The 14,217-nt window shown below is 43.8% G+C and overlaps 1 protein-coding gene across 1 annotated transcript in view; it reads right to left on the bottom strand.

Annotated features, from left to right (window-relative positions):
- The window catches only part of SUPT6H (SPT6 homolog, histone chaperone and transcription elongation factor), a 47,763-nt gene that overhangs the window by 32,397 nt on the left and 1,149 nt on the right, over positions 1-14,217 (bottom strand). The window contains exons 2-8 of the mRNA XM_044283796.1: positions 4,949-5,061; positions 4,485-4,646; positions 2,795-2,865; positions 1,738-1,930; positions 1,571-1,655; positions 1,178-1,448; positions 934-1,035 (exon numbers count right to left, since the gene is read on the bottom strand). Of these exons, the coding sequence (XP_044139731.1) occupies positions 934-1,035; positions 1,178-1,448; positions 1,571-1,655; positions 1,738-1,930; positions 2,795-2,865; positions 4,485-4,646; positions 4,949-5,054 (990 nt within the window). The 5' untranslated portion in view covers positions 5,055-5,061. The remainder of the gene's footprint in view (positions 1-933; positions 1,036-1,177; positions 1,449-1,570; positions 1,656-1,737; positions 1,931-2,794; positions 2,866-4,484; positions 4,647-4,948; positions 5,062-14,217) is intronic.

Below are 14,217 nucleotides of genomic sequence, written 5' to 3'. Positions count from 1 at the left end.
ATCATGGTGAAGGGTTTGCTTCCCCCCCCCCCCCCCCTCTCTGTCTTTGTTTGTGTTGTTTGTCATGTCTGTTGGCCATTTGTTTAAGATATTTTGCACAGCAGTTTTTGTTTTCTTCTTAGACTGGTTAGAGATGGACACAATCTCAGTTGGATCAATTCAACGCTTTATTTTTGTCTGGCCTTCAATGCTCCGTCACTGAATATTGTCAAGTGTTACATATGCTCATCTAATATGTATGTGATGTGTTTTGTGTATTGCTCCTCCTTTGAATTTCTGTGCACTTTGACATTGTAAGAGTGTATTCACGTTTTTTGTTTTATATACCATAATAAACATACAATTATAGAAAAAAAAAAAATAATTGCTTATTTCTTAAGTTGGCCTGCCACCTACTGGCCAAAATAAGAATTGCCGCTTAAATGCCCTGGGTCTCTTCAGCTAGACTAAGTGCATTTAAACTGCAGAAGATTTTTCACCCTTTCGATGCCGTGATCTCACTTGATCACTGCATCTAAACAATTTAATGACCGCAATCGCCATTTATGTCGGTCACGGTCATTAGCCGCGGGTCTCTGCTGTTTGAAATAGCAGAGATCTGCCAGCCATGATGCCCACTGCATGCGCCATGTTTGTACTTCGCTACAGCGCCATAGGTGGGAGGGGAGGGGCAGGCACCCCACAACCACCCCGATCAGAAGTCAACACAGGAGCTACAGAGTACCGTCAGTACTGCAGTAAGCAGCGCTTTCCACTGCTGGGCTGCAATGATGAGAGCTGTCCACTACAATGCTGACAGTGCTCTGTAGCTCCGGGGCCAACTTACCACAGAAAAGCTGAAATGTTGGGGGGGTTGAATGGAGGATATGTCCTGAGGAGAGGTCAACACTTAAAAGCTTTAAAAAGTGGTTTGTTAACAGTATTACAAACTACCTGTTGAGAAATAGTTAGCGTTGAAAATGCATTCCTGTAGATCCAGTCAGCCTCTTCCTCCAGTTCATCATCTTCAGCAGATTTAACTGGTATTGTCCTCAACTGAATAAAATTTTAAGAAAAATTTTGATTTCCACACTATTACAATCAAATTGAAAATGGTGAACTATTAACAGAATTGAAGGCGGCCAATATAGAAATGAATCACTGGCACAACTAATCTGCTGTTTTATAGCCAATTTACCTGGAATCTCTCCGGCAGATCTGTGGTCCGGATCTCGTTATCTTGGTCAGTTAAGTGACTGCTCTCTAGTTCACTTGGCTCATAGATTTCAAAGATGCTGCGTCTGCTTACACGCTTCTTAGCGGTTTTCTTGGGTCTGACACGAGTTTCTCCATCTGCATCTTCATCCTCATATTCATACTCTTCCATTTCCTCATCATCTTCATTGTATTTTTCAAACTCTTCATAATCAAAATCTACACCGAAGATCTCCTGAGCTTCCTGCAATGCACTGAAAGAAAATTAAAATGCCATGAGCAAATATCATTATACAAAGAGAAAACCAAATAAAAAAACCATGTAGGAATCCCTCAACCCTGCCATAGTGAAGCATTTTTAAATCTTATTACGTACGCATCAGCATATCCTGGGAGCTTTTTCCTCCATTTGGGTTTTTTCAATGGCTGTCCATCATCGTCAACAATGAAATCATCAATGTCTGCAATGCACAAAAGGATGAGTTCCTGTTCTGGTGTCTGATTTCATATTCAACCTAACAAAACACTGATAGAAATGCTTACCAGATTCCTCTTCCTCCTCCTCTTCATCTTCTTCAGCAGCCATAACTGGCTGTTCACCTAAGTCATGTCTATCCTCGTCCTCACCATCCTGGAAGATTTCCTCCGCAATGGCTTCTTTTTCATGCTCCTCTTTTCCAGCATCTTCCTCGTCGTCTTCATCGTCTGACATTTTTTTCACTCGCCTGAACTTTTGCTGTATTGGGAAATGGAAAAATATGTGCATACAAATATTGCTTGCCAATTCAAGTAATACAATGCATTTACCCCTCTAAAAACTTTGCACAAACCCTTTAAAAGCTCCAAATAGCCACTCGAGCTACTACATGGGAAACAAAGGGGGATATTTATCAAAGTGGCATAAAGTAGAACTGGCTTAGGCTACTTTCACACTAGCGTTCGATCGGATCCGTTCAGAACGGATCCGTCTGCATTATATTGTCAAAAAATGTCTAAGTGTGAAATTAGCCTGAACGGATCCGTCCAGACTTTTACATTGAAAGTCAATGGGGACGGATCCGTTTGAAGATTGAGCCATAGTGTGTCATCTTCAAACCGGATCCGACCCCATTGACTTACATTGTAAGTCTGGACGGATCCGCACGCCTCCGCACGGCCAGGCGGACACCCGAACGCTGCAAGCAGCGTTCAGGTGTCCGCCTGCTGAGCAGAGCGGAGGCTGAACGCCGCCAGACTGATGCATTCTGAGCGGATCCGCGTCCACTCAGAATGCATTGGGGCTGGACGGAAGCGTTCGGGTCCGCTTGTGAGCCCCTTCAAACGGAGCTCACAAGCGGACAGCCGAACGCTAGTGTGAAAGTAGCCTTAGTTGCACATCACAAAGGAGCTGTGAAAAATGAAAGGTGGAATCTGATTGGTTGCTATGGGCAACTAAGCCAGTTCTACTTTACACCACTTTGATAAATCTCCCCCATTGTATTTCACATGCTAGCCCATAATCCCTCATACAACACAAACTAGGGGTTGTCATTTCCAGCAGAACACGCTGCTCTAGAAATATGGCAGCAATAAAAATGAACAACATAATAGATTTACTTACACGTTTTACTTTAACACCCAAGTTTTCTTCAATGAGATCAAAATCATCGTCTTCTAGTCTGTCATCAAATGCTGCAAATGGAATAGAAAAAAAATGCAACTTAAAACGGTTTCCCAGGAAATCAATATTAGTGACTTATCGTCATCAGTATCTGACCGGAGGGAGTCTGAGTCCTGGCACCTCCACTGATCAGCCCATAGTGCCTGGACAAGTGATGCGGCCTCTATTTATTATACCAATCACATCACCATACGATCTAGGGAGCCTGTGTTTGGTATTACAGCTCAAAGCCATTCACTTGAATGAACTAAGCTGCGCAGAGGCCAAGAAACTGATGGATGGCTGGCTGGCTGCACTGCGGCCACTTCCAATAGCTAATCAATGGGAGTGCCAGGAGTTGGATGCCCACAATCTAATACTGATGACCCATAATTTATTAATATTTAAAAAGTCACTGAACATCAGACAACTTGTCTATCAGACAGCCAATGTGCTGAAGCATACATCACTTTAGTTTAAGATTACGCTGTCTTACTCCTCTAATACTAAGTGTTGGCCACGAGGGTGCTGTCCACTTCCTGTTAGGGGAAATCTGTCTCTAGCAGCAAAAAGACAAAATGCCAGAAGTGTAGGCATCTCCGTCTCCCACTCCAGCATGCCCACACTGTGCCCGGCAGATGCTGTAACTGGTATCTTCCTTGACCAGACCCATAACCCGCTATACAGTTCCTAAACCCAGTATCCTTTTTAGGGTCCATTCACACGTCCGAAGTGTATTGCGAACCCGCAATACACCCGGCCGGCACCCCCATAGAACAGCCTATTCTTGTCCGCAATTGCAGACAAGAATAGGACATGTTATATTTTTTTTCAGGAGCTGCGGACCGGAAGATGGGGGCCGCACTCCGGAAATGTGGATGCAGAGAGCACATGGGCTCCATTCACACGTCTGCAAGTGTGGTCCGCATCGCTTCCGCAACCCATTCATTCTGTATGGGGACGGAATGGATGCTTTCCGCATCGATTCCGTCCCCATAGAGAATGAATGGGTCCGCACCCGTTCCACACAATTGCGGAACAGATGCGGACCACACTTACAGACTTGTGAATGGAGCCTTAGCGTTTCTGCTATTTACACAGTGCCTAGCTTGAGTTCCTCGCCATCAGAATTTCTCTGGCCGATGGTTATTATCCTACTGCGATCAAAGGCCGCATACTGTACGTCACTCCACAGATAGTGATGGTAGTGTTCTTGATTTCAGACAAATAACTTTACCCCCACAAAATAACTGTGTGCGCGCCATGCAGCATCCTAATCAGCTGCTTATTTTCATTGACATGAAGGGTGGACGTTCTCTTTGAGGGATAAATCAGAATGGACAATGACTGCGGCAAGTAAGGGAATAGAAGCCCCAGTGTGTGTGCTGCTGGCTGACATCAGAGCGGTGTACACATGCCCAGAAATCTGCTGCGCAAAAAGTATGTTGCTCTTAGAAGCAAAGTAGTCAAGGTAGGACAGCTACAAGTGCTTTCTAGGACACAGCTTACTGGCAGTCCATGATTTTATGTCACAGTCACAGGAAAGTACTCTATGTTTCGGGCGACCCCTTTCCTGAGGTGGTAGCATCACCGAGGGTTTTGTCCCAGTTTATGCCAATTACAATCCACATCAACTATAATGCACACTTACTGCGCTTTCTGGGCTTGTGGCCAATTTCATCGTCTGAGCCTCCAGACTCACTCCCTGCTTCCTCCTCCTCCTCCTCTTCTTCCTCATCATCGTCATTGATAAAATCTTTTAAGTTTCCTTGTTCATCCTGTTCATCTGGATTTTCATCCTCCTCCTCTTCATCTGGACAAAGTGAAAATTAAAATCATATCAATAAAAATATATGCAATCAGCGATAAGGAATATGGTGTACCCTAAAGTCATAAACCAAATTCAGCATTGGATAACTTGGCCATAGCGGATTCAAAAGTGGAGGCGACTTACAAACGGATACCCTATACGGTAGAAGACTCCATTATCTACGGTAAGCCTATCTTTCAGTTTTAGGATAGTAGACAAAACTTGATTCATCTACTGGAAGAGTTAGGGACCAGGGAGAAATCAGACGGGCTTTTCAGATGCGTACTATGATCTATTCCACTTACCATCATCTTCTTGGACAAACTTTTTGTTGGATCTCTGTACCACCTCCCCATCATCGTTGTATTCTTCCTCAGACTCCTCGGCTTCACTTTCCACAAAGCCTGACATGGTTCTTCTGACCACGGGTATGAAAAAGATAAGATATAGTGTTATTGTGGTTCCCACATAAACCCTGTTTTCCATTTCTAGAACAAGTGTCCCGTTTAATACAAAAACAAAGTGTCCAGTACGTTCTCCCACACCCTTAGGGCGTATTCACACTTCCATATTACATCCCTGTATTACTACCATTTTATTTCTCCACTGAAAAGAATAAAACGGTGTCAAAATATTTTAACTTGTTTACAGTTAGATTCATGAATAGGGTCTCGTTGGCGTTTTTCTGCAACTGTTGTTTTTGCTGAAAAACACCAGCTCCAGATGTTAAATGAAAGTCTCTGGTGTTTTTCCCATCTCCTTCCGTATAGGAAACAAAAAATACACAATCCACACAAAAAAATAAAAAATAGCAAGAGATCCTTTAAAGATAGACCAAACAAAAACAGATGAAAAAAGACAACTTTAGCAAATATGGAACAAACATGCAATTCAAAACAAAAACCAACCTGTCTTGTATTTCTTCATACACAAGTATGTTCAGGAAAGCTACAGACAGCCATTATAAAGCTAGTTTGACGGATTTCACATTGGACAGGTGTGAGCAGCCTACAGTGTATGAGAATACACGCAGGCTGCAGAAGACAAAAGGGCTAAAAATGTATATTAAAACTTAAAAATGGTAAATTGGTTTAACCAAAAATATATAAAACTCCTTTAAATAGGAAATACTACAGAATCCAAATAGTACTAGATGTGTATGAGGTGCTATTTCATTGTGATTATTTATCTGATTGTTACAATGTGCAGTGTCAGAAGACCAATATGAAACATTTCAGTTTCACATAATGAATTGAAACCACACAGCGACTGCAGCAGGGGCACAGGCAATTGCAGAACGGGAATTACTTTTTGTACCTGGTACTAATCTTTTTATAAGGGCTCGTTCACACGACCGTATGTCTTTTTCAGTGTTTTGCGGGCCATTCCCCCCCCCCCCCACCCCCCAATAGTATTTCCGGTTCCGTTCCATTTTTCCGTATGGCATACACGGTATACAGTAATTACATAGAAAATAATTGGGCTTGGCACAAAATTTAAATAGATGGTTCCGCAAAAAAAACGGAACGGATACGGAAGACATACGGAATACATTCCGTATGTGTTCCGTTTTTTTGGCGGAGCAATAATAGGACATGTCCTATCTTTCAACGGAAGGGAAAAACGGAAATACGTCAACGGAATGCATATTTTTGCGGAACCATTGAAACGAATGGTTCCGTATACGGACCGTAAAAAAACGTTCGAGTTAACGAGCCCTAAGACATTTTGCACCGCTTAACCCTTTCTACCCCAGAGGTTTTCTCATTTTTGTTTTGCGTTCCCTGCCTTCCTAGAGCCATAACTTTTTTATTTTGTCATTCATGTAGCCGTATGGGGGCTTTATTTTTATTTTTTTTGCTGGACTAGTTGTAGTTTCCAACATCACCATTTAATATTACATATTCTACAGGTCAGTACGAATCAGGCGATACCTTATATGTTTACGTTTTGATACTGATACAATAATGAAAATCTCGGGGAAAAAAATTCTGTTTTATTTTTTCGTCGCCATATTCTGACCCCTATAACTTTTTTTTTAGTTATGTGTAAGGAGCTGTGCGAGTGGGATGATCTGTACTTTTCTTGTACCATTCTGGAGTGTGTACGGCTTTTTGATCACCATTTAAATTTTTTGTGGGAAATAAGGCGACCAAAAACAGCAAATTGGCCATTTTGACTTTTTTCCCCCCGTTTCGCCATATGGGGAAAATATTTTTATAGCATGGGCGTTTTTCCATATGGCAATACTCATGACGTGTATCTGTAGCCATTCAAGTGATATGGTGCGCACACGGCCAGTGCCCGTATACCGCGGACCCGCTGTTTGCGGGTATGGGCCACCTACGGTCATGTGCATGAGGCCTTAACATTTTTAAAGTATACCTGCGTACACTGGCATATTTTAACCAGAGGCACCTATGTGATGCGCATATAGCAGACCTTAAAACAGTAGAGAGAATTAGAGTACTACAGTAAGGCCTCATCCACACAAACGTATTTGGTTTCAGTGTCTGTCCCATTTCGTTTTTTTTTTTAGGATAGGATGTAGACCCATATATTACAATGGGTCCGTAAAAAAATGGGGACGGCACACTGTGTGCCGTCCGCATCTGTATGTCTGTTCCATAGTCCCACTAAAAAGATCAAGCATGTCCAATTCTTGTCCGTTTTGCGGACAAAGATAGGCACCGTTACAATGGATCCGCGGGAAAAAAAAAATAAAATAAATAAACCAAAAATACGTCACCAGTATTTTTTTGCAGATCCATGTTTTGCTGACTGCAAAACACATACGGTCGTGTGAATGTAGCCTACCACTGCAGCCATATGTCTATAGCACATTTGACTGAAAGCAGCCATAAAAACCACACAAAATGAGCAGCTGTAATGCTGCAGAAATTGCAGCAGGTTTTCTGCTGCTTTCAACCTTTGAACTGCAAAAGCTGAAAGCCAGTGACAAACTGACATTATAATAGCACGGCGCAGCGGGAGGTGACTTGCCGCCCAGCGCCATACTATTATGTCCCACTGATCGGGCGGGTGCAGGAGCTGCGCCCGCCTGATGAGCTGCAGGGAAGCGGCTGTTCCCGTTAGCCGAACCCCTGATGTATGCGCCGACATCGGTGAAAACACTGATGCCAGTGAATTAACCCCTTCTATGCCGCAGTCAGCACTGACCGCAACATAAAAGGGGTTTGCTGCGGGTGAGGGAGCAGGCAGCCCGATGCCGTGCAGAGGCTGCCCAATGCCTTGCACGGCATCGGGACCTGCCTTCTACGGGAGCGAGGAGATCCAGCCTCAGGCTGCGTCTCCTAGGCAACCTGTTAGTGTATGACTCAGTGTCATACACTAACAGGCAATGCATTACAATACAGATGTATTGGGAAAAAAAAGTGTTTTTAATAAAAATAAAAAGTTTCAAGTGAAAAAAGACATTTGTCACCTTACATCACAAAGTGCAACACCAAGCGATCAAAAAGGCATATGTCCCACAAAATGGTACCAATAAAACGTCACCTCATCCTGCAAAAAATTAGCCCCTACATAAGAAAAATCGGAAAAAAAAAATAAAATATGGCTCTCAAACATTTTTTTGTTCCAAATATGCTATTATTGTGTTAAAGTGAAATTAATTTTTAAAAAAGCAGACATATTAGGTATCGCTGTGTCCATAACAACCTGCTCTATAAAAATACTACATGACCTAACCCCTCAGGTGAACATAAAAAAATAAAAAAAATTGCCAAAAGCCATTTTTTGTCATCTTACATAAAGCGATCAAAAAGGCGTATGGCCCCCCCCCCCCCCCCCCAAAATAGTACCAAACAGTCATCTCATCCAGAAAAAAAAACCTAAGATAATCGGTCAAAAAATAAAAAAGCTAGGGCTCTCACACTAAAAAAAAGCTATTATTGTAAAACTTAAATAAGAAAAAGTATACACATTAGGTATTGCCACGTCCGTAACGATCTGCTCTATAAAAATATCACATGACCTAACCCCTCAGGTGAACGCTGGAAAAATAAAGACTGTGCCAAAATTACCAATTTTTGGGTCACCTTGCCCCATAAAGTGTAATAATGAATGATCAAAAAATCATATGTATCCAAAAATGGTACCAATAAAAACATTAACTCTTCCTGCAAAAAACGAGCCCCTGGACAAGACGATTGGCAGAAAAAATAAATAAATATATACTGTATATGGCTTTCAGAAAATGCAGGCACAAAACACAATGCTTTATTATGTAAAACTGAAACAAAGTAGAGACATTTTATCATTGTGTCCATAACAACCTGCTCTAAAAAAATAGCACATGATCTACCCTGTTGGATGAATGTTCTAAAAATTAAAAACTGTGCCAAAACCGCCATTTTTTGGTTCCTTGCCTCACAAAAAAATTGCAATATAGAGCAATAAAAAAAGTCATATACCCAAAATAGTACCAATAAAACTGGCACCTTATCCCCTCGTTTCCAAAATGGGGGTCACTTTTTGGGGGTTTCTACTGTAAGGGTGCATCGGGGGGGCTTCAAATGGGACATGGCATCTAAAAACCAGTCCAGCAAAATCTGCCTTCCAAAAACCATATGGCGTTCCTTTCCTTCACATGTGGGTGTTTCTGTAAACCGCAGAATCAGGGTAATAAATATTGAGTTTTGTTTGGCTGGAAACCCTCTATGTCATAAAAAAAGGTGAAATATATTGACTCAAATTTATGACTATCATGAAGTACAATGTGTCACAAGAAAACAATCTCAGAATGGCTTGGGTAAATAAGTGTTCCAAAGTTATTACCACATAAAGTGACATGTCAGATTTGCAAATGGCCTGGACAGAAGGGCGAAAAGTGGCTCTGGGTAAAAAGGGTTAAACCCTCCTGCAGTAGTCCGTTTATTCTGCAGGTTCTCTCAGGGTGTAGATGAGATTTCTGAAATGTCACCTACTTTACAGTAGATTAATGTTCATTCCAAAATATCAGCATGTTGCATTCACACCCTCCCTGACGGCGACTGACCCGTGTTTGTCTGGCCGAAACCCAGCATTTAAGCCAGAAAGTGTCCGGATTACCGCCAGACCTCATTACAGTCCATGGGGATTTGGCGGCAAACTAGAGAATCCAGCAATGCTGGATCCAGTGAGCTCTGGCGAGCTGTTCTTGGCCGGAAAAGCCTGCCGGAAACATTTATCAGAGATCTGAACGATGCCCAAGGCCTGCTTCACATATATTAGGCTACTTTCACACCAGGGTTTTTGCCTGATCCGTCAGGGTTCAGCAAAAACGCTTCCGTTACTGATGATACAACCGTCTGCATTCGTCCTGAACGGATCCGGTTGTATTACCTTTAAGGCTACTTTCACACTAGCGTTCGATCGGATCCGTTCTGAACGGATCCGATCATAATAATGCAGACGGAGGCTCCGTTCAGAACGGATCCGTCTCGATTATTTTAGCATATAACAGCTAAGTGTGAAAATAGCCTCGTACGGATCCGTCCAGACTTTCAATGTAAAGTCAATGGGGGACGGATCCGCCTGAAGATTGAGCCATATTGTGGCATCTTCAAACGGATCCGTCCCCATTGACTTACATTGTAAGTCTGGACGGATCCGCACGCCTCCGCACGGCCAGGCGGACACCCGAACGCTGCAAGCAGCGTTCAGCTGTCCGCCTGTCCGTGCGGAGGCGAGCGGAGCGGAGGCTGAACGCCGCCAGACTGATGCAGTCTGAGCGGATCCGCTCCATTCAGACTGCATCAGGGCTGGACGGCTGCGTTCGGGTCCGCTCGTGAGCCCCTTCAAACGGAGCTCACGAGCGGACCGACGAACGCTAGTGTGAAAGTAGCCTTACATAGCCAAAACGGATCCGTCATGAACTCCATTGAAAGTCAATGAGGATGGATCAATTTTCTATTGTGTCAGAGAAAACGGATCTGTCCCCAATGACTTGCATTGTGGGTCATGCTGGATCTGTTTTGCTCCACATCCCATGACTCTCAGATATGGGAACGCAACCAAACAGAACAGAATGCATTTTGGAACATTTCCTTCTGTTCAGTCACATTTTGTCTCCATTGACAATGAATGGGGACAAAACTGAAGCATTTTTCTCTGGTATGGAGATCAAGTGTGAAAGTAGCCTAAGGCTCCATTCACACGTTCGCAAATGGGTCAGCATCGGTTCCACAAAATTGCGGAAAGGGTGCGGACCCATTCATTCTCTGCAGGGACGGCATGGATGCGGACAGCACACAGAGATTCAGCAGGAAAGATGACACAAAATCCAGAGTGTGGAGCGCCTGCTCCCGAGGAGGAGACGGGGCCGGACAAAATAAAGGGAGAATAATCTGATTTAGATGAAATGCCGAAACTACCTTCGGAAGGAAGGACTGAACAGGGTGAAGGACAACCTTAGGCCTATTGCACACGGCCATTTTTTTCCCCCGCTTACTGGCCGTTTTTTGCGTTCCGTATACGGTGCGTATACGGAACCATTCATTTCAATGGTTCCGCAAAAAAAAAAAAAAAAAAAACAGAATGTACTCCGTATGCAGTCCGTTTCCGTATTTCCGTTCCGTTTTAACATAGAACATGTCCTATTATTGCCCGCAAATCACGGTCCGTGGCTCCATTCAAGTCAATGGATCCGCAAAAAAAAAAAACGGGACACAAACGGAAATGCATCCGTATGTCTTCCGTTTTTTCCTGAACCATCTATTGAAAATGTTATGGCCAGCCCAATTTTATCTATGTAATTACTGTATACTGTATATGCCATACGGAAAAACGGAACAGAAACGGAAACACAATGGAAACAAAAAACGGAACAATGGATCCATGAAAAACGGACCGCAAAACACTGAAAAAGCCATACGGTCGTGTGCAATAGGCCTTATCCTGATGAAGGATCAGGAACGGAGACCGACAAGACAGAACCGCTAGCTCCGAAACCCTCCCGATCAAAGTGATCGCCACAAAGAATGCCACCTTGTAAGAAAGGTACAGAAGAGACACCTGCTGCAAAATCAAGGACTCCTGGTGCTACCCTGGTGATTGAGGCACGCCACTGCCGTGGAAATGTCGGACTGCACCCAAACCGGACATCCGGTCAGTCCAATGCCGCAGAGAGAGAGACGAATCCAACGGAGCGGAAGGAATGAGTGGCCTGACGACAGCATCGGAGACACCAAATAAAAATAATTTAACTCACCTTAGTCCACTTGCTCGCGTAGCCGGCATCTCCTTCTGTCTTCATCTTAGCTTTTTGTAGCAACAGGACCTGTGGTGACGTCACTCCGGTCATCACATGATCCATCACCATGTTAAAAGATCATGTGATGGATCATGTGACGACTGACGTCACCAAAGGTCCTTGTTGATACACAAAGCTAAGATCAAGACAGAAGGAGATGCCGAGCTGCGCGAGCAAGTGGATTAAGGCGAGTAAAATTATAAAAAAAATAAAAAATTTAACCCCTCCAGCGCTATTTTAGTATGCATTCTGTATTCAGAATGCTATTATTTTCCCATATAACCATGTTATAAGGGAAAATAATAATGATCGGGTCTCCATCTTGATCGTCTCCTAGCAACCGTGCGTGAAAATCGCACCGCATCCGCACTTGCTTGCGATTTTCACGCAACCCCATTCACTTCTATGGGGCCTGCATGGCGTGAAAAACGCACAAAGAGGAGCATGCTGCGATTTTCACGCAACGCACAAGTAATGCGTGAAAATAACCGCTCATGTGAACAGCCCCATAGAAATTAATGGGTCAGGATTCAGTGCGGGTGCAATGCGTTCACTTCACGCATTGCACCCGCGTGGAATACTCGCTCGTGTGAAAGGGGCCTAAGTCAAACGTCCTGACTTACATTAAAAGTCAATGGGGGACGGATCCGTTTACAATTGCACCAATATTGTGTCCAATTTTTTTTCCAGTATTTAAACGCAAGAAAAATTATACAAGTGTGGTATCGTTGGAACCGTACTGACCTGGAGAATGGAGATAACAGGTCAATTTTACTGCATAGTGTACAGTGTAAAAAAAAAACTTTATCAGAATTACATTTGTTCCCAATTCAACCCCATTTGGAATTTTTTTTCCTGCTCCCTACTACATGGTATGCAACCGTAAATGGTGCCGATAGAAAGTACAACTTGTCCCGCAAAAAATAAGCCCTCATAAGGAAATCGCTCACCTGCTCCCTGCATTCCATTACATCACATAGGGTCCAGCTCCTTTTGATGCCAAGCCCATAAACTTCTGTATGGGGTCACATGCACAGCAGCCACCAATTACTGGCCTTAGAAGTGACATGTCCTCAAGCGGCACGTCACTGCTGAGTCATGTGCTGTCTGGGGACACGTCACCCCGTCCGGATGTTTATTGGTCGGGAGCCGGAAGAAGCTGCGATAGAGCAGCTGAGGAACCTTTTTACTTCAGGATCAGCGCTCTACTGGCCAAATTCATCGCTGACAAAAGCTGAAACACCCCTTTAAGGTGACACAGACCTTTGGCAATGGTTTATCTCCTGTGACACTGAATTTGGCATACTGAAATCTTAAGCCCAACCCTTCTTCAGCCTGGAAACACCCCCACCCTGCCGACATTTACCCAATGTGTCTATCCTCCTGCCGAATACAGCACTAACCTTAGAGCTCAAGAAAAATGGAGAGAAAATATACATATTGAAAAATAAAAGGGCGGAAAAAAAATTCAAAAACACAGAAATCCACTGCAGGCTCTATATAGACACATTGCCTATAGTGTCCCACTGTAAAAAACAAACAAAATAACAAAACATGAAATACTGTTTTTTTATGCAATGGCCGTCTGCATAGGAAAGAGTGCCGGGCTGTTATTTCCTACACAGCTTAAAAAGTGGCTCTGTGTCGGTATAGACCGCCCAGCAAAAGGGCTCTACGCCGATGGGTACCGCCCAGCAAAAGGGCTCTACGCCGATGGGTACCGCCCAGCAAAAGGGCTCTACGCCGATGGGTACCGCCCAGCAAAAGGGGCTGTTGGAGCTCACCATGAAGCACACCTGTCATCAGAATCAACCCTATTGATCCAGCCATACTGTCTGGTAAGGATGATCCTGATGATGACAGCCCAACCTTGAAAAACGGTTGCAAAGTTCCCAAATAAAGGGCATTCCCTAACCCCTTGGTTCCCCTCTGTTTTCCAGTGCTGGCCACACCACTGACTGCACTGAGGCCCCCTTGTTTTCTCACGACATACCCAAGCCCGGAATAGTTTCAGCAGGATCAACTCTCTACTGTATGCCTAGTTTAGGGTACTTTCACACTTGCGGCAGAGGATTCCGGCAGGCAGTCCCGTCGCCGGAATCTGCACGCAAACGAATGCATTTGGGAGACAGATCCGGATCACAAATGCAGTGCAATACTAGATCCGTCTTTCAGGTTGTCATCCGGAAAAACTGATCTGGTGTGCGCATACGCAGACGGAAAGAACAGATCCGTTTTGCCGGAACACTTGGGGCTGGATCCGGCATTAATGCATTTCAACAGAAATTAATGCTGGATCCGGCTTTCCAGCAAGTGTTT

Source organism: Bufo gargarizans, chromosome 3 (genome assembly GCF_014858855.1).
Source record: "Bufo gargarizans isolate SCDJY-AF-19 chromosome 3, ASM1485885v1, whole genome shotgun sequence".
Taxonomy (NCBI): Eukaryota; Metazoa; Chordata; class Amphibia; order Anura; family Bufonidae; genus Bufo; species Bufo gargarizans.
Note: the sequence above shows the minus strand (reverse complement) of the source record. Positions and strands in the feature narration are given on the sequence as shown.